This window comes from Asterias amurensis, chromosome 12, assembly GCF_032118995.1.
Source record: "Asterias amurensis chromosome 12, ASM3211899v1".
In the NCBI taxonomy this organism is placed as follows: domain Eukaryota; kingdom Metazoa; phylum Echinodermata; class Asteroidea; order Forcipulatida; family Asteriidae; genus Asterias; species Asterias amurensis.
The window spans coordinates 6,347,011-6,367,564 of NC_092659.1; the positions used below are offsets into that span (position 1 = coordinate 6,347,011).

The 20,554-nt window shown below is 38.9% G+C and overlaps 2 protein-coding genes across 2 annotated transcripts; one reads left to right on the plus strand and one right to left on the minus strand.

Annotated features, from left to right (window-relative positions):
• Window positions 1-411: 411 nt before the first annotated feature.
• Window positions 412-5,191, minus strand: LOC139944863 (uncharacterized). Its single transcript, XM_071942006.1, has 3 exons — window positions 4,933-5,191; window positions 4,054-4,454; window positions 412-3,792 (listed from the first exon to the last, which is right to left on the minus strand). The coding sequence occupies exons 1-3, from the start codon at window positions 5,060-5,062 to the stop codon at window positions 3,223-3,225; spliced, it is 1,101 nt and encodes a 366-aa protein (XP_071798107.1). The 5' UTR covers window positions 5,063-5,191; the 3' UTR covers window positions 412-3,222.
• A 2,340-nt stretch (window positions 5,192-7,531) lies between these two features.
• On the plus strand, window positions 7,532-12,760 carry LOC139945133 (dnaJ homolog subfamily C member 15-like). Its single transcript, XM_071942410.1, has 6 exons — window positions 7,532-7,669; window positions 9,005-9,056; window positions 9,250-9,311; window positions 9,999-10,075; window positions 10,907-10,977; window positions 12,110-12,760. Exons 1-6 carry the CDS (start codon window positions 7,667-7,669, stop codon window positions 12,178-12,180), a joined length of 336 nt encoding a protein of 111 aa, XP_071798511.1. The 5' UTR covers window positions 7,532-7,666; the 3' UTR covers window positions 12,181-12,760.
• Window positions 12,761-20,554: the final 7,794 nt, after the last annotated feature.

The window sequence follows — 20,554 nt, forward strand, 5'->3', positions numbered from 1 at the left end:
GCCTTGACCGGTAATCTGATTTAACCATGGATGAATAATTTAGATCTTATTCCTCCATGATTTAACTAAGCAAGGATTTTTTTGCTTAAGCAAAATTTTGTGTTTATAAGCAGCTCTATGAAATTGGGCATAGGTGGGTGGAGGGATCGTACTGCAACTGCATGTAAACGACTCACAACGTGATTTTGGCGTTCATTTTTTATGTCTAGATTAAAATCTGCGCGTGGTGAGGGGACACAAAAAAGAAGAGAACTTCACTCAGTTTGTAAACTCGCTTTTCCTTTTTTTCACAAAAATTTGTAATAAAAACAAGAACATGGTGTGTAATTTTAAGTGAGGGGAACATTGATGTTATACTCTCCCATGCAGTCTAAAAAGTGGGAGACATGTGCCCCCCCACCCGTCCCTACACTCACTACGCCCCCAAGTTGGCTATGCTGTCATGCAGAGTACAAACCCTGTACACTATTGATAAAAATTGTCAAAGACTAGCCTTCACAGTTAGTGTATCTCAACATTTTTATATGCATATAAAAAAAATAACAAATTAAAAAACAAAATGAAAATCTATGCTCAATATCGGTCGTCGAAGTTGCGAGATAATAATTAAAAAAAGAAACACCCTTGTCACACAAAGTTGTGTTTTAGATGCTTGATTTCGAGACCTCAAATTCAAAATCTGAGGTCTCAAAATCATATTCGTGGAAAATTACTTCTTTCTCGAAAGCTAAAGTACTCTCACAATGTTTTATAACATCAACCTCTCCCCATACTCGTTTATACCAAGAAAGGGTTTATGCTAATAATTATATTTTATGAGTAATACCAATCACTGCCTTTAAATGCCTTTTGATTGGGGAAGTTGGCTGAAACGCTTTTTTTTAAGAAAATAAAATTAATACCAATTTTGTATTGGTCTGGACCACAAACAAAACTTAAACTTTCAACTTTGATTGTTATTTCTTTGTACATGTATCACACAAACTGGTGAAGCTGCATGGCCATACCCTGGACTTGAATTTTTGGTCGTCCGGTCTGGCCGGCCAGGTGTGGCGGTTTCAGTCTTCCGCCGTGACAGTTTTCCCTGCCAGCCCGATAGCTGCTGAAACAGCGCCCTCTTTTTGTGGATATAACTCCTTAACTATAGCCTACACGAGAGCGTGTTAGCAATTACATGTACTCTGCTGGGAACTCTGCCAGTCTCAGACTTGAAATCTAGTCTAGGCCTACCCCTGACAATTTGACTGAACATAGTAGTGTTTTGTTGCAGGCCTATTTCAAAGTTTAAAATGGCCGTCTATCAATACTTGTTAATTATTATCCACTGACTGCCACTTTCTTGTGATCTATGATAGCTTGTAGCTTTTTATATGGCACAATTGAATGAAGCCCATACGCCTCTCTTTATATTTTTGCATGAGGTACGTCAAAATGCTAACTCAAAACGAGGCGATGGGCGCAGCCACTGCAAGTGATGGGGAACGTGCGCCAATAGCCTCATTTTGGGTAAGAATTATGACGTCATGCATAAGTATTAAGAGACGCGTTATAGGGCCTAGATCACTCACTTCCACTGCAACTGAGGATCGTATAGGTTCAAATCCCGCTCAAGTCATTTTGTCAATTATGTTAACCCCAAATCATTATAGTGATCTCTGACTGTGATTTCCGATTGTGATAATATTTTATGACTGTTTGCAGATACTTGTATCGTCAAAATGCATACATCAAATTCAAACATTAGTGCAAATTTCTTTTCTCGAAAATTACTTTACTTCAGAGGGAGCCGTGTTACACAATGTTTTAACGAACATCTCTCCATTGGTCGCTAAGAAGTATAAGTATTAAGATAACAACAGTTATTTTGAGTAGTTACAATATATAATGTCCAGTCCCTTTAAATACACGTTTTTTAAATATTTTTCCCCCTACAATCTTAAAAATAAAATACCGATTTTGGTCTTACAATATTAGAACAAAAGTCTCATGTACATGTACATGTACTAGGCATTTGTGTTAGTTACCGTCCGTCTCGACCAAATTACTTACAGGCCAAAGACTTTTGTTTCATTTTTTAATTAAAAGTAAACTACATATATAAATTTCAGTAATTATAAGAAAAGCAGATTAATAATTATAAGTATACCCAATAAGTTATCTTTTAAAAATCAACTACATGTGTATTGTCAAAATTAATGTTGGTACGATTGGTAAATCGTGTTACTGGTACTGTTATATAGTCATACATTTTTAAATTCTAGTTGTAAAAAAAAAACAGTTACAAAACCACTATCATTAATGTAAAATATCACCGAATTAAATATGGTTATATGATACACCCTTAAAAACTCATAAAAATCCCAATAATTTTATTTATATAGATTCTACCAGATAGCCCGAAACAGTCGTATCTGTAACAATCGGGGTTTAAAATAGTTGACACCATTTTTTTGTCACAGAAATATACCCAAGCGAGAACACATTATTACAGCATTTAAGGGGATAAAAATAACCCCAACTATGTTGCAGAATTGTTGGTACATGTATTCATTCGTGTGATACCATGCGTGAAACATTTCGCATTTTGATATACAAATTACGGTTTCTTCCTTCGTAATAACACACCTTCCGCCTTCCGCCCTTAAAGGCAGTGGACAGTATTGGTAATTACTCAAAATAATTATTAGCATAAAACCTTCTTTGGTAACGAGTAATGGGGAGAGGTTGGTAGTATTAACTATGTGAGAAATGGCTCTCTCTGAAGTGGAGTAGTTTTCGAGAAAGAAGTAGTTTTTCACGAATTTGATTTTGAGACCTCAGGTCTCGTAATCAACCATCTAAACGCACACAACTTCGTGTGACAGGGGTGTTTTTTCTTTCGTAATTATTATCTCGCAATTCCGATGGCCGATTCAGCTTAAATTTTCACAGATTTGTTTTTTATGCATATGTTGAGATACACCAACTGTGAAGGCTAGTCTTTGACAATTATTACCAATAGTGTCCACTGTCTATAATTTAGGTATTATCGATCCATAATCTTTCATGCCTTAATAGGATAAACACAATATTCAGCTTGCAGTTCCCAAAACTAATGTTATAATATGCTTTGCCTCCAAAAACCACGAAGGTCTGTACAAAAATATGCCTTCTTTTTGTTGCAAAATTTGAAATTTTGTAAGTGGGCATGGGTCAGCCCAAGGGACAGTGGGCCATCGCACACTATGCCAATACTTGGTATCCATCATTACGGGCAGACTTCTTGAAAGATCCATTATTATTCATCGACTTGATTTCCTCTGCTGTTTTCTTCTCCAACATGGGCTGGTCATCCCGTTCTGTTTGCATGATACCTTCCTCCTCATGGTGGATCTCCGCATCAACGGTTGGTCTCGAGGAGGATGCTTGCTCCTCCTCCTCCTCCTGGTCGGAACAACCGGAGCTCGTTTCATCACCATCGGAATATCCATTCTCCAACCACTTCTCCTCATCTTCAGCCTCCTTCAAGACGGCCTCCATGAAGTCATAATCCACCTCGTACCCATCCGGAAGACCCTCACGGAGTTTCTCGATGGTAGTCTGGTCCGGCCAGGGGTCCTCCCCGCCCGGAGGGGCTACATCGGCACCGCGTACGTTGCCGACCACGTCCGTCCAAGATTGGATGACGTCCAGGAAACCTGATAGGATTCGCTGGAAGGCATCCGTGATCTGGTTGATGTCTTGTTCCATCTGGAAGCGGTCTTCCTTCGCCGTGGAGAATTTAACTGAGATGCCGACGATGGTGTCGCATTCCTGAAAAATGTTATTGACAAAATTCATTGTCATAGGTTTTGGTTTTTTATATCTCAACGCTCTTATTAAATATGGCCAAACGAGATGACAATATTAAGAAATGTCAGCATTATTTGTTGGAGGAAAAACCCAGATTAATATCGGAAAACCCACGCAATCAAAGTAATTAAAAACCCATGTACACATGCTACTTATAAATTTACACCCACAGTGGAGGTTGTGGGGGGGGGGGGGGGTGAGGGGAAACGCAAACAAACTCACATTTTCCAGGACTTCAAACAGTCGTTTGAGGCTATCTTGGACCCATTCCGACAAGTTAGTCTGCTTCTCCAGCCGTTTGAACATCTTCTCTTGCACGACGATTAGCTTATCCAACACATGGAGTAGCTGGCTGAGCTTGAGATGGCGTGCCTGTGCAGCTAGGGTTGGCTTCGGTCTAAGACCACTGTAGGTCTGCGGCGTTGTTGCCCGGGACGTGGATGCCCCGTGCTGCTGGGATTCTTCCATTGCAGCAATGCGCTCCTGTAGATCTAAAGGTAAGGCCAGGTCCTTGTGGTTGTAGAAGTTGTACAGCAACGAGTGGAAGGCGATGTGTAGCTTTCTGGTGGACGGGTGCAGGTTCCACACCAGTTCTTGTTCTTGCTGCTCACTACGGGGCGAATCTAGATGTGGGTACAAAAAGTAAGCAAACAAACAAAAACAAAAAACATTACACACTGTCATAGTAAAGGAGCGCTAAGAGGCCTATACGACTTAAAAACAAAACACATTCAAAGGTGTTAACATAACACTACAATACTGGAAAGAAGGCAGCCCCCCCCCCCCCCCGCCAAAAAAGCCCAACAACAAAACAAAATAAACAAACAAACATCCCCCCAAAACAGACAAACAAACAACACCAACAACAAAGCAAACACAGTACAACAAACAACAACAGCAGCAGAAGCAGCAACCACAACAACAACATCCCAACAGAAAAACAAATCTGGGCCCAATTTATTGTAAAACAGAAAACAATTCAGCATGCAGGAACCTCCCCAAAAGTTTTCTTTTCGCTTCAACTCGGTGTTTCGACGAGGTTGTGGTCGTCCTCTGGCCTTGTAAACAAAAATGCAAAAAAATAAAGTATGAGTTTCTTACGTTTTGGGTTTCCATCGAAGAGTTCGGTTGGGTATCCAGTTAAAGAGACTCGCTGTGTTCCATCCCTGGCCTGTAACAGCCCGTGTATCGACTCTCGCCATTTCATACGAATCACGTCAATCCAAATCATCTTTACCTAAATATCCGAAAATCCGAAGACGAAAAAATGTCCTCCCGTTCCTGGTGTGGTGAAGGTAAGTGGTTCTGTTTGCCCGATCCTATAGTTATCTCTATTATAGTTTGACTTGGATTTCTGTGAAAGGAGATGAACAAGGAGCAAGGACTAGGGTTAAGATTTTAGTTGTGGGGAGGACAAATTCCTGCATGCATGGCTGATTGCAAAGATAGGGTTTAAACATCCTTTTCAGACCTTTTCAAGGAGGTGTACAAAGCAACCGGCTTTTGATTCCGACTGGACATTAAATGGGATCAGAGTGAAGAGAAAGGAACCCTATCATCAGGGGCCTACCCAAGAATCCAAAGGGAGTGGAGATTTGGTTTTTGAAAAATGTGAAGGACTTTTGTGTCCGTATCCCACACTATAGGCTGATAAATGTTGACTACTCCCAGGTTATGTTTTGGGGATATAGTACTGGCCTCATAAAAAGCCTTGTCGAGAAGATGATCTTCCGATTATTCCCAATTGATGGCTTCTTCAGCATAAGAGTCTATAGTCACGAGGAATTGGGACAAAATACATAACGCAACAAACAAAATAGTGAATAATATTATTTTGGGCAAAGGTTTTGGTTCTACGTTCAGTGGCCAACTCGAAGTTTAGCGAAGATCATCTTCCGATTTTGGCCACTTGGGGGTTATTCAGCGTTAGACCTAGTGTCATTATGTCAAGTAATTGTTAAAAACATAGGTTAATGCATTATTTTGACTATAAAGGTTTGGGTCTCTACCTCCATGCCATGGGTCTAGGTGTATTTTTCTCGTCAAACTCCTTAGAGAAGATCACCTTCCGATTTTGTCCAATAATGCTGGTTATTTCAGTGTTTTGGTATTGTCCACACTCCTACCGTAGAAGCTTTTACCCTTACGTGAAGGAGCTGTGGGAAAATAATACACAAACAAAATTAGTGACTTAAATGAGGAACACGTTGCCTTGGATCGGACGAGTTGGTCTTTAAAAAGCTATTGTAACCGTTTTTTATAGAATGCATTATGGTTGGAAAGATGTTTTAAAAGTAGAATACAATGATCCACACAAGTTTGCTTCGAAATTGCGTGGTTTTCCTTTTACTGTGCGAACTAACACGGTCGGCCATTTATGGGAGTCAAAAACTTGACTCCAATATAAATGGCCGACCGTGTTAGTCGACGAGGTAAAAGGAAAACCGTGCAAATTCGAGGCATGTTTGGATCATTGTATTCTACTTTTACAACATCTTTCTACCCATAATTATATGCATTTTATTAAAAACGGTTTCAAACGCTTTTCAAAGACCAACTCGACCGATCCAAGGCAACGTGTTCCTTTAAGATTTGGGTCCGCCTACATTGGCCCGCTCCAAGGATCGGAGATAATCTTCCAATTTTTGCCAATATTATTGAGGGGCACAAAAATCCGACTGATAAGTTTCCATCCTCTATTATACAAACATTTTTTTGACATTGAAGCTTCGGAAGCGGAATTCCTGACCTCTGACTCCTCCAATAATTGAGCGTCTTTCGCGGCACCAACCGTTTGATTCAAAGTAAAACTTTTGAAAATTCTGAATGAGCATCATTTTTCGTGCCCCATCAATTTTCAAAACAAATAAATTATCAAAAACATCAAATTGACAACCCGGCCGCAGAATCAAACCGGGGACCTCCGACTCTGAAATCTCATATTAAATTATTTTGATGTCATCTCAACTCATGCCTAAAAACAACAAACCTGTGAAAACCGGAGCTCAAAATGGTCGTAAACCGAAGTTTCGACGGAGAATACTGGAAGAAAAAACACACCCTTGTCAAGGGGTTGTGTGATTTCAGGTCCCTAATAATTGACAGCTGTTAATTGAATATGAGACCTCAGTATTTTAGTGAGAATTGATTACTTCTTCAAACAGATACTTTACTTCAGAAATCTTACAATGTCACTAATGTATACTATCAACATCTCTAGTTGCTCGTGTACCAATTACGTTTTTATGCAAACAACTACTTTTCGTAATCCTACCAATAGTGTCAAGTGCCTTTCTTGTTGATAATAGTGTCATTTAAAACGTGTGTGCAAAAAAAGTGTTTGCTGATTAATATTGAGCCTTTGTAAAAAATGTAAAAAAAAAAAAAACCGTAGCTGTAGCCGAAGTCGCCGTTTCAGACACGGCCTCAGGCCGAATCCGAATTTGCGGCTATGGCTATGGCTACGGCTGTTGCTAAGGGTGTTGCTAGGGACGTCCTATACCTCAACGCGTGATGACGTGTAAATCTAGCCGTTGCCGTAGCTGTAGCCGCTAACTCGGACACGGCCTCATACTCGAAACGTAAACGTGATAACTCGACAGAGGGCGGGCTTTCTGCGTTGTCTGCAGAACTGTCTGGCACCCAGACTTTAATTGATGATCGTTCAACGTAGATTATAAGACGATCAGATACCCTTGAAGATCAGCATGCACGGTGTACGATTTTATAACACACATCAATCAACAAATCTGATGTAATATGAAGGGCTGAATTCATACTAGTACATGCATGTAGTTGTTTATCACGATCATTACCGGCTACGTAAAGGTTGGAAATGGTGAGTACCCTTGCTCTATATGGTATAATTCTTTCCATTTTAGGCACGTTTTGCTGGCTGGCGACTGGAGAGCAGTTTCAGTTTTCATTAATGAACCATCATAGAAAAATGAATGATTGAAATTGAAAATGAAATTGAGTTGAAAATGAAATGGATGGCACCGTTGCGTTGGTTATGGGAATGAGGGAATAGTTTCCGTATGGCGCCACCACATTTTCATTCGATGTGAAATATGAATAGTAGGTATCTAAGTTTCCTCAATGAGATAGGCCTATCACTTTTTGTAAAAATGAGTGAACAAGTGGTGTCGCCATACGGAAAGTTTTTCAGAATGAGAATCAGAATGTCCAGCAGCCATGTCTGGTCATGATTGATGGTGTGTGTACAGTCGAGTCGTTGTACAACCAATATCATCATGCTGATGTCTCACTCTCAGTTCACAATCATAAAAATTCACATTACGTCATCGGTAACAAATATAATATACTTTTTTATAGGTGTTTAGCCTTTTTAGCTAAACAAAAATTAAAATTCTCTCAATCAACATGATCAATATCTGAATATACATCTATATGTAGAAGTTTATTAATATTACTTCACTTGTAATAATTCAATAAAAAGTTATCACACAAGCAAAAGTGGAATACAGAAAAATATACACGTGTGTAGTGTTCCGCTTCCCATATCCATGATATCCACTGAGGCCGAGTTGGATATGGGACGCAAAAGCAGTTTTTTTTTTTCGTATTCCACGGGCGTGCATGTGATAATGATTTCGTCTTCATAAACAAACAAACAGACTTAATTTAATGACAAGGCTCACCATGCATTGCACACACATGCGAAAGTGAAACGCGTACCATAAAGTTTAACAGAGAGTGTATGTTTTGTACTGACCGTATGCGGAGCAGAAGGCATTGACACTCACAATCAGACAATACGCAGAGGGCAATAATTCTATAATAACTTGGAGTGTGTAGGTCGTAGGCCTATGGCTTATTGTCACACGGTTCGAGCTTCTGATTGGCATGATTGGAGGATTAAAACCTACAATTCGCAGACAGTTTCGCTATTCCTATTGGTCGAGAGAGCGTCATGTGGTGGGTGTTTAAACGGTGGATTAAGACACAGCTGAGGCTGTTAAAGGCCAGCTGGCTTCGCGTGTTGGGCGCGCAAGCTAATGTACAGAGATGCCAAGTCCAGAGGCCAGCTATGCATGAGATTTTTCCAAGCTCACCACTAATGTTAATTACTTACACAGATCTTAATATTATAGCTTCCTACATTTATTTTGATAATATCAAGTAAATGAACAATTCCCTTTGTTTTCCACAGTCGTCAACACTTATCTTAGCTGGCTTGGGACTGGCAGGGGCTGCATATGTAGGTAAGAAACCTCTGGGATCCGTGTTATCACCATATGCGCTAAAACTAAAGAGTTGGATTTCAAAATATAGGGTTGTCCGAACATAGGGGTTTTGGAATATAAAGCAGTCATCACTGTATCAACTGTGTACTGCTCACTTTTTTTTACCCCCACAAATGTAATGTTATCATTCATTTTATGTGAATCTTTCTAGGACGTCTCGCCATGCAAACTGGAAAACTTGTCCAACAGAATGCCCACAAAATTCCGAAGCCCGTAAGTACCAATGCATTACACTCAAAACTTAAACTAAAGGAACATTAAAAAATTTGTTTTGCTAACAAAACAGTTGCCGGCAGCTGAGTGTAAGCACCATAATCCAACATAATATACATAAACTGACAAACTTGTTGAAGGTTGGGTTTGAGATCGATTGACCATCTGGGTTATGAGAAATTAGTGAAAAAAACGATTACACATTTTGCATGACATCTGTGCCCCTAAAAAATGGGAAAAAAACACTCGTTGAGCGATCAACTCCAAACGCGAAATTAGTTTTATTCATTTCTCATCAAATATGACATTTCAGACAGATATATTTCAAGGGATGTTTTCTACTATCATTTTCATTAGAGTTTTATGTAAATCTGTGATCTTGACAATTTGTTTTCTTACCAATTCTGTAACATTCCTTTAATTGAGAAAATTTTATGATGCCAACTTGTCGGTTTAGTCCAAGCAGGAAGAATTATTTGTAATTGGAATACATATCTGACAATTTTTTCTAATATTAACATTTCTCAAATTCAAATTGGTGGGGGGGGGGCTGAAAACTTGATTTTCATTTCACTTTGTGAATTTAGGCTCCTTTCAAATGTATAGAAAAATTACCCGGGTTGACAAACGACTCACTTTGCTTGATTGCATCATGTTTTTTACAATGTACTTATTTTGGTCTTGCAGACATTTAGTTCTTACTACAAGGGTGGATTTGATTTGAAGATGTCCAAGAGAGAGGCCAGTTTGATTTTAGGAACAAGGTATGATACAGACCCAAGTTACAATATTATCCCACCACAATACCGCCCTATCTTGGCCATCCCAACTTGACCTTACTCATCCACCAATCTCGACGCTTCTCAGTCTTACCATGCTCTCGTGCTTATATAGCATTGGTGTGCACTTTCCAGTATGGCTGTCCAACACAGCCTTGTATTCACACAAGTGTAGGTCACCTGCCAGCCAACAACAACCCTGCTGAGAAGTCGTCTTTTTTTAATTGGACATGCTCTCCGAAGACCTGAGGTGCCTCTCGCTGCCTTCTTAAATCCACAAAACCAGCCATCTGAACCCTTTCGACAGGGTGGAAGCCTCCGCTGCACCTACATATCACAGCTTCTAGACAACCTCAACGCCATCGGCCTACATGTGATCAGGCTGTTCATGATGCCCAGGATCATCCTGAATGGCACAAACGATTTTCTAACATTGTAAAAACCTGTAGTCAAAACATCTCGTGCCGAGTTCGGTCCGAGTAGTGTAAACTACATGTGGTCGTCAAAGTTGTGAGAGAATAGTGAAGAAAAAAAAACCTTGTCACACGAAGTGGTGTCCTTTCAGATGCTTCACTTCGAGACCTCAAAATCTAATTCTGAGGTCTTGAAATCAAATTCAAATATTTTAGTGGGTAATAATTTTTTCTTCCAAAACAACTTTACTTCAGAGGAGGCAATTTTTTTGCAATGTTTTATACTATCAACAGCTCCCCATTGATCGTTAACAAGTAAGTTTTTATGCTAACATTTATTTTGAGTTATTTACCAATAGTGTCCAGTGCCTTTAAAGCATTTTTGTCTTTTTTTTCTTTATAGCCCATCTGCATCTAAAACTAAAGTAAGAGAAGCACATCGGAGGATTATGTTGTTAAACCATCCAGACAGGGGTATGTTGTTTTCTTGTTTTAGTTGGGCCAGGGCGACTAGTAATATTAACACCTCATATAGTCGCGACTACAAAATTATCGCACTAGCCGCCCAGACCCAGTTTTCAAAATTATGTTCCCTTTACTAAACTGGAATTACACAAAGTCCATGCCCTGTGTTGCCCTGATATTTGCCTCTGTTGCAACGATATTAGCAAGCTTTCTCTCGACGACGGGGAGGGAGCGAGGCGACGGAAAACAAAATTCTTAGCGTATTTGTTTTCCCAGGGAAGATGAGGCCACGTGCATCAAGTGGCGTGTTTTACCACTCAGTGGTGGGGTGAACAAAGACGGAAGATGGAATATGGAGCTGGCATGGAAACACATGTACTTGTATGCAATAAACAAGTAGAGAGTACTCTTGACACGCTCGGTTGTTGCGCCCATGTGAGAAAGAAGGTACAACACGCCCATTCATGCTAAGTGGCCTCATCTTTCCTGGAAAGAAAAAAAAAACTATCAGGGATTACTGATTATAACAGAGATCAGTGTATGTGAGCAGGAAAAACGATCGACGCATGTGACTCATTTTAAATTTGAATATTCAATATGAATATTGATTAGTGTTGACTAATATTGTTCTCTGTAATCTCAGGGAACAATTGCACTCAGCCATGTAGTGATCAACTATCGATTTAATTTGAATATTTGGATAGTTGAGTATTCAACATGAATATTGATTAAAATATGGAACGATTGATCTTTAGGCATAAAGTGGTTTATTATCAATTTGAATATTGATCAATCTGTAATAGTTTCCCATCTATTTCCTTTTTAGCTTTGATGTTTTTTTGCAAAATTGTTGATTTGCTTATATTACCAGAGTGCGTTTAACTTAGTGCTTTAATCAATTTATGTTTTGTGGGTTTTTTTCTGTTTTTTTTCACAAAGTGTTTTGTTGGATTTTTATATTATTTAATTGATTGGTTATGATTTTAATCACTGGTTTTATTTTTTCACGTTTATATTTTATATTTGGTGGCCAGGCGGTAGTTGACGTTGGAGTTGTAGTGAGTCGATGTCGCCACCTTTTTCTCGCCATTACCCAACATTTCAACTAATCAATTTCTTTGTTTATTTATTTTTGTCGCAGGTGGCTCTCCATACCTAGCAACCAAGATTAACGAAGCCAAAGACTACCTGGAGGGACAGTCAAAGAAATAATCAAGCGTAGTGTCTAACCATAAATATTTTGTGAAGATTTAAAAGGAACATCACCTCTGAAAGCCACAACAAGCTTCAGTTAATAACAAGACACAATGAACAAGTGGTCTTCACTAATAATAGTGGCTTCTTATATAACCTGATATCGGTCACTCAGTGACGCTCAAGGCACTTCAAAACCTTTCTTGAAATACGAGTAATGGGGACAGGTTGATAGTATAAAACGTTGTGAGAAACAGCTCCCTCTGAAGTGCCATAGTTTGTTTTCGAAAAGGAAGTAAATTTCCACGAATTTGATTTCGAGACCTTAGATTTAGAATTTGAGGTCTCGAAATCAAGCTTCTGAAAGCACACAACTTCGTGTGATCATGGTGCGACAAGGGTGTTTTTTTTTCTTCAATAATATCTCGCAACTTCGACAACCGATTGAGCTCAAATTTTCACAGGTTTGTTATTTTATGCATGTTGAGATACACGACCTGTGAAGACTAGTCTTAGACAATTACCAACAGTAGTATCCAGTGTCTTTAAGTCAAGTATTCTTTGTTAGGGAAAAATGTAAATAAAAAGTTACAATATTGTTTAAGTTATAAATAATTGTTTTCTGTGTAATTCTGTTTCCTCAAATTATGTTTTTATTTTTTTTAAATCAATACATTTTCCGCCACATGGTGCCCCCATTATTTTCCAAACGGAGCGCTACTTGCCACAAATTTTTGTTTCACCAGGTTCAAGGCCAACTTGTTAAAAGAATAAATATTAAACAAGAAGTTTCTATAACATAGTATTTTAGGGGTTGTTTGCCCATTTTGGGGTCACATTTTCTTATATTTATCCGATAAATAATGTCAAGTGTTTTCCCCAAATCGGATATCGTATGCCTAGATGAAGTGAATTGAACCATGGGGGTAGATGCTATTTCTACCTCCACGAATAAACCATTGAGACACGAGACACATTACACTTAACTTAGTGCAAGCATGGAGGATTCCTCCATGGTACAAGACGTACGGTTTTAGCGGGTTTTTTTTGTCACGCGTAACCAGTAGAGGGCACTCTATTCACATAATTGAACAGCGCCCGCTATCGGTGAACCGCTTCCACGCGCTGCACAGTAATGCCTGTGCATCGGTGTTCAATAATGCTGCAAAGAAAAGAAATTCTTGCACCCAGACTAATAAGACTAACCCCCACCCCCGGTTAGGATTGAAGTCTGTGTGTACAGCCGAACCAAACAGCGCATTCCTAACGCTAGCCTTGTCCCAAGGCTCTAAACGCAAGCACCTAAACGCAAGCACCCCGCTTTGCTTTGAATTCATCAGGCAGTTCCTTGCTCTATGGTAATGATCGAATCACAGTTTGGATAGTCAAGACGGTAATTAAGTAGGATTTGAAACTTTGCATGGTGGAAATAAGATAAAGAAGAGTTTGCGGCAACACCATGTAATAACAATCTCTAAATGAGTTGGGGTGGTTCTGAAAAGAACCGTTGGATTAACTCGACGTTTCGATCAGTATGTTCTGATCGTCTTCTGGAGAATGCTGAACTCTGATGCTGCATGCTGCTTAAGTACTGGGCGGCGGATCAGCGGTGATGCACGAAGGCGGGAAATACAGGCGGTAAGTGAACTCTACGGTTCTTTTCAGAACCACCCCAACTCATTTAGAGTTATTACATGGTGTTACCACAAACTCTTCTATAAGACGGTAATTGTTAAGCGCGGTGTGTAGTTACAGCGCGGTGTAGCTGCGGGGACGTTACACACACCCTCGATCCCAGTATGTGTGTGTGAGTGCCTGCGTAATTTCTTTTCCTAGGACAAACGTGGGCAATTAACATAAAATTTTCAAATTTAAGTAATGGCTATTCAAATTAAAACAAATTTGACAGTTACTTAAATTGGAACATTTTATGTTAATTGCCCACGTTCGTCCTAGGAAAAAAAATACGCGAGCTGCCTCGCGCTACCTACGACTTTTGCATGTGTACCAACGCACTGTGACTGTTGCATGAAAGGCAGACAAATGGGCAGCGCCTAACGACTTGTCATCAAGTCTACAGTTTGGACGACGAACTGCACGGCACTGCATGCAGTACTTGATACAGAGTCCAACATTTCTCCAGAAGGCTCAGCACGTACAGTGTGTAAAAGTTAACCTGTTTGATGATGCTCAAAATTCATAACATAATAACTTCCAAAAGTAAACTATAGGCGCCAATAATAAATGATTAACTAATAATCAACTACACAAGGGTTTTCGTTGAGCCAAACACAAAGCTTATCCTCTTTATAAGAGAGTCGACATGAGATATATTTCAACTAAGTTGGTGGCGATAACTTGGCCATACGACAATTCCACGAGAGACGTTTTGCTTACGGTCTTCTTTTTTTTCGGGGGGGGGGGGGAGGAAACTATCAAAACTACACAAAAATCCTAGAGCGACATTGCACCGGATACACCAAAGCTTAGTTTCAATTCAGGCATCAACTTCAATTATTGTTTATGTAATAAGCAAACTAATTCATTTCTGACTTTATTTCAAAAGATAAAAGAAATGACATGTTTATAATAATATACTGCCTCCAACCAAAACTACATGATGTGGAAATTATGGCGCCACTGATGTTTTAACCTCCGACGCTAGTACGGTATACTAGCGTGAGAAGAACTGTAATAATAAATCACACATTCAAAGAGGACACAAGTTTTTGGTCGCCACCATCGCCTTAAATCAGTGAACCATGAATCTATTCACACGAAAATCTATGAAATAGGTCAGCAGACAGCACACAATGGAACCGAGTTAAAGGAACCGAGTTAAAGGAACACGTTGCCTTGGATCTGTCGAGTTGGTCTTTGAAAAGCGTATGTAACCGTTTGTTATAAAATGCATATGATTTGAAAGATATTTTAAAAGTAGAATATAATGATCCACACAAGTATCACTCGAAATTGCGTGGTTTTCTTTTTACCTCGTCGACATACACGGTCGGCCATATGGGGGTCAAATTTTTGACTCCCATAAATGGCCGACCGTGTTAGTTCGCAGAGTAAAAGGAAAATCGCGCAATTTCGAAGCAAATGTGTGTGGATCATTGTATTTTACTTTTTAAACATATCTTTCTAACCATAATAATTTGTATGCATTTTATAACAAATGGTTACAAACGCTTTTCAAATACCAACTCGACCGATCCAAGGCAACGTGTTCCTTTAAAGACACTGAACACTATACATACTGGTAATATTGTCAAAGACCAGTCTTCTCACTTGGTGTGTCTCAACACTTGCATAAAATAACAAACCTGTGCAAATTTGAGCTCATTTTTGGTCGTCGAAGTTTTGAGTAATTACCAATAATGGCCATCCAGTGCCTTTAAATAGTGACAGTACCGAAAGTGCAACCATTATTACTTGTCTTCATATACATGCGCTGATGGTGATCAAAAGGATAACAAATATGTTGTTGCCAAAACCACCTATAACAATATTCAACAAACCATGCATCTATGCATAAATAAAATATCAACTAGAAAATCCAAACAAACATTTGTTGGTGACTGAAATGATTTATACAAAAGGTTATTTTTAACTCAAGGACGCCAAAAATACGGGCCCACAACTCTTGCTGAGAAACAACATGTCGAAATAATTTACCATAATTATTGATATCCTAGAGAGACGTTTTGTAGTTTTGTAGTAACTGTTTGTTATAAAATGCATATGGTTGCCCTCTACTCCCTTGCGAATAATCGCTGCGAAAGGAGGGTGTGACGTCAACTATCACAAAAGCCATGTATTGTGTAAATGGGGGGCTAGTATTTTTGCCAAATCCAGGCATTATCCCCCCTTTTACAATTTTTGCTGTAAATGGGGGGATTTTGCATTTTAGTAATCCCCCCCCATTTACAACATTGTAAATGGGGGGGCCTGTGTAAATGAGGGGATTTCCATCCTCGTACAAGAAGTTTATTTTGTTAGTAATAATTACTGTAATTCAAGATGGCTGCCGTGTAGCAATTACGTTAACGTGTGCGCGTTGCTGAATTTCTTCGGTTTTCATGTTTTCACATCTAATAAGAGACTGTTTTCTGCTTCAATTAAATACCCTCGGCACTCCGTTGAGTATTCGTGTGTAAATAATTACTGTAAAAAGTAATTGAAGATGGCTGCCGTGTAGCACGTACATTATTGCTATGAATGAAGGCCTACCTTTGTACGCCGTGGTCGTGGGTGTGTGTGGCTGAATTTCTTTGTTTTTCCTAGTTTGTTTACCTCTATTTTATTTTTTAAATCTAAGAGTGACTGAGATCGTTTTCTGCTACACTTATATACCCCCCTGCACTCCGGTGAGTATTTAGCGGTAATAATTACTGTTAATTGCTACTAATTGGAGCACATATCGATGGTTGCGTCATCAAAATTCGCTTCGCATTCGCATTCGCATTCGCATTCGCAGGAAGTATGAACCGGGCTCGAGTCTAGACTACCCTATTTGGTTTATTATCATCACTTTTTGGTCAAAAAGTAAAATGAATGCAAAAATTATAATTGTTAAATGATTTCTTTAAACACAACACCCCTCCGGCTATGAAATGGTAAAGCCCTCCGCCGCCCTCGGGTAAACAAATTATAGGGTGCGTTCGTTTAGCTTCCCTGGGTCGACCCCGGTGTGTGGCGGTTTTTTTCCCCAGGACGAGCGTGGGAAATTATCTGCACACGTTCGTCCTGGAATGAAGAACAGGTGCAAGGTCGCGTGTTACGCATATGAATTTACACTTGTTACCGGTTATAAACAAAGGTTTATATACACCCACGTGACGCGCTCTCCACCAATAGGAATAGCGAAACTGTCTGAGGTATTTGTGAATGTTCTTTTACATTGTACACAATTTTAATGCTAAAAATTAACAGGTGTGATAATATGTCAGTTAAAGCCATTATACACTTTCGGTAAACAGTATTGTCCAAAGGCCCACGTGTATCACAACTTATATATAAAATAACAAACCTGTGAAGATTTAGGCTCAATCGGTCATCGGAGTCGGGAGAAAATAACGGGAAAATCCACCCTTGTTTCCGCACGTTTCGCCGTGTCATGACATGTGTTTACTATAAATCCGTAATTCTCGCTAACGAGAATTGATAACTGTTTTAATGTTTTCTCAAAAAGTAAAGCATTTCATAATAATATTTCAAGAGAAGTCTTTTACCATTTCCTTCTGTAAACCCTGTAAGTAAGTTGTAAATCTGTGAACTTTTTTTGTTTTCTGTTCCGAAATTGTATAAAGGCACCTGGAAATAGAATTTTTTTTCTTCAAACATAAGAGTATATATTCCTGAACACTAAAATAATTTTTTGAGTAATTGTTTTTAACGAGTTATAAGTTAACAAATTTAAATAAAGTTGTGTGGGGGTGACTCCGCCTACCCCTTTTGTGACGTCAATCGAGGAAGACTTTGCCTCGATGGAACATCGAACACACGTACGGGCAAGTACATTCAAGTCCTAGTCGTTAGTTTGTACGTTTTGAAGTATTTTTTTCTTGCATTTTTCCGGGCATGTTTTTAGCTTGCGCCAAGCGTCACTATGTTGTTTTGGCACTGCATGCGATTCATCGCGCCTCGATTGACGTCACGAACAGCGCCCTCTCGGGTCGGGCTTTTTTTCAAATTTGTAAATAACATGGAAACTAATTTTTTTAAACCTTAGTTAATTGTTTATTCATATTCCACTCATCAAAACACATATTTAAGTGACAAAAGCTTTATTTTGACAATATACCACTTCCAGGTGACTATAATGGCTTTAAGCGCTATAATGAACGCACATACTGCGAAAAAGAAGAAAATCGGCCTTTACACATTTCTTTTGAGTAGAAGTGTGATTGAATCAAACTATGATATGTGCTGCCGTATTTTGCAGATTTTTACGGTAACAGAACAACATCATTTTAAATGAAAAATGAGAACTTAATCATTGCAAACCAAAATTTATACTGATTGTCTCAGAAATCATGAGGCTAGGTCTACTAAAAAACGATGTTATGTTAACAAAATGGCAACAAATATATCTTTACTGATATCAATTAAAATGTTTATAATAATTAATTAACAATCAAAATTATAAATGAAAACTAAAACATAAGCGAAATTGTGTATACTGACTACCCAAGAAATTATCTTCGCTGAAAATCCGGAGCGTTTTTATATTATTCATACTATCAAAGCAGGAACATCAACTGAAAGATGAAACAAACATGAAAATCATGTTTGTTTGCGTTGATATGAGGATAAACTGTACACAAAATGAAATAAATTGAGTCAAAATGTAAAGACACTGGACCCTGTTGGTAATTGCCAAAGACCGGTCTTCTCACTTATCTCAACGTATGCATAAAATAACAAACCTGTGAAAATTTGAGCTCATTCGGTCTTCGAAGTTGCGAGATAAAAATGAAAGAAAAAAAAACCACCCTTGTCGCACGTAGTTGTGTGCTTTCAGATGCTTGATTCCGAGACCTCAAATTCTAAATCTGAGGTCCCGAAATCAAATTCGTGAAAAATTGCTTCTTCCTCGACAGCTACATCACTTCAGAGGGAGCCGTTTCTCACAATGTTTTATACCATCAACCTCTCCCCATTACTCGTTACTAAGAAAGGTTTTATGATCATAATAGTGTCCACTGCCTTTAATTAGTAGCGTGGCATTTTTGCTTGTTTTGGGGGTTTGAGTTTTTATAACTACTGTGTTGGCAGGGTACGAGGCAGACCGAACCCTTTTTGACAGTAGACAATATATAATTTTTAAATTAAAATTCTCAACAAGTCAATCGTTTCCAATCAATACATTTTTTTTTTACCCGAAGGATTTACCTGGGAGAAACATTCATTGCCTGAACGTTTAGGCAGTTTAATTTCCAAAAGCGTTCTGCTTCACCTTACTCCTAAATGTTGTCATTCTGTCGATTATTATTGATTCATTGTGCACCAAATATATTTATTATCTCATGTTACTGTGTTACTTGGGTAATTTCAACTTATTGTGTTTTTTTGTATTGAATTGCAGCATTGAAATAAATGTTACTGAATTGAATTGAATTGAATTTGTTAAAGGCTCTGGACACTGTTGTTAATTACTCACAGTTTGTTAGCATACAAATTAACTTTGTAACAAGCAATGAATAGCTGCTGATGATTGTATAAAACATTGTAAAAAGCGGCTCCCTCTGAAATAACGTAGTTTTTGTGCATGGAAAGAGGAAATTTCTCACTCAAATAATAAAAGACTAAAGGTTGAAGCCTTTTATTAATGCATCAGAGGGCACACACATTGCAACCGTTAGCTGTTTTCTTTCATTATTCTCTTGCAACTTCGATAAACAATTGGATACTTTAAGGCGCTAGGTGGCAGCAGACTTACCAGGTAAATTTCCATTGTTAACGTAGTTCTGAGCTTGCGCACATTACCGAGAACAATGGATTTTACCTGGTAAGTCTGCTGCCACCAAGCGTCCTGAAAGTCTCCCATTGAGTCATTTTTGTTTACAGTTTTTTTTTTGCATAATATTATGTTGGAAATTGGGATACACCGAGTGAGAAGGTGCTGTAGTTGACAATGGACCCTTCCCATGAAATATGCTAATTACATTCACGCATGCGTACATACCCTGTTGGTTGGCAAACGCCATAGAGTTGTGCACTAAGCAGACGCGCAATCGCGTCTGCGTCACGCACCCATTAGCCGTGTACAAAACAGCGCGATGTTCCCTCATTTTGCCAACCAAAACTTTAGTGCGCACGCGCTATGTGCAATTTACATATTTCATGGGAAGGGTCTATTACCAAACGTGTCCAGTGCCTTAAAGACTCTATTTTTTCTAACATCATATTATCCAATCAATACACTGTTCAGGGATTTTTTTTTAACCGAAGGATTTGCCAGGAGGTAGAATTCAATGCGTGAATGCTTGCTTTTATCAAAATATAGACCACAGCCTTGGATCACAAACTGTTCTTCCAGAAACGTCGGAACGAGAGGAAAATTGAAAAGAACAAAAAATGCGGTAACTATGGCGACGTGTCATAAACTGTAAGCCGGTACTGACTGCCAAAGAAACAAGACAGTGGCGACCGACTCTTTCAAAACAGGGCCAAACTTCGGCTCTGTTTACCGCCGAATTCTTCCGTAAACCACAGCCTTGGATCACAAATGGTTGTTCCAGGAACGTCTGAACTAGAGGAAAACTGAAAAGAGCAATAATTGGTAACTATGGCGACGTGTCATAAACTGTAAGCCGATAATGTTTGTCTCAAAGTCAAGGTATCTGAAAGCACACAACTTGTGTGCCAAGGGTGTTATTCTTCCATT

Excerpts from the sequence above, each read along its gene's own strand:
- LOC139944863 (XM_071942006.1), bottom strand. The coding sequence starts at position 5,062 with ATGATTTGGATTGACGTGATTCGTATGAAATGGCGAGAGTCGATACAC. Across the intron at positions 4,455-4,932 it reads CTTCGATGGAAACCCAAAAC|ATTCGCCCCGTAGTGAGCAG; the intron begins GTAAGAAACTCA and ends ACCCACATCTAG. Across the intron at positions 3,793-4,053 it reads TGTTTGAAGTCCTGGAAAAT|GAATGCGACACCATCGTCGG; the intron begins GTGAGTTTGTTT and ends AACATTTTTCAG.
- LOC139945133 (XM_071942410.1), top strand. Across the intron at positions 9,312-9,998 it reads CCCACAAAATTCCGAAGCCC|ACATTTAGTTCTTACTACAA; the intron begins GTAAGTACCAAT and ends TTGGTCTTGCAG. Across the intron at positions 10,978-12,109 it reads GTTAAACCATCCAGACAGGG|GTGGCTCTCCATACCTAGCA; the intron begins GTATGTTGTTTT and ends TTTTTGTCGCAG.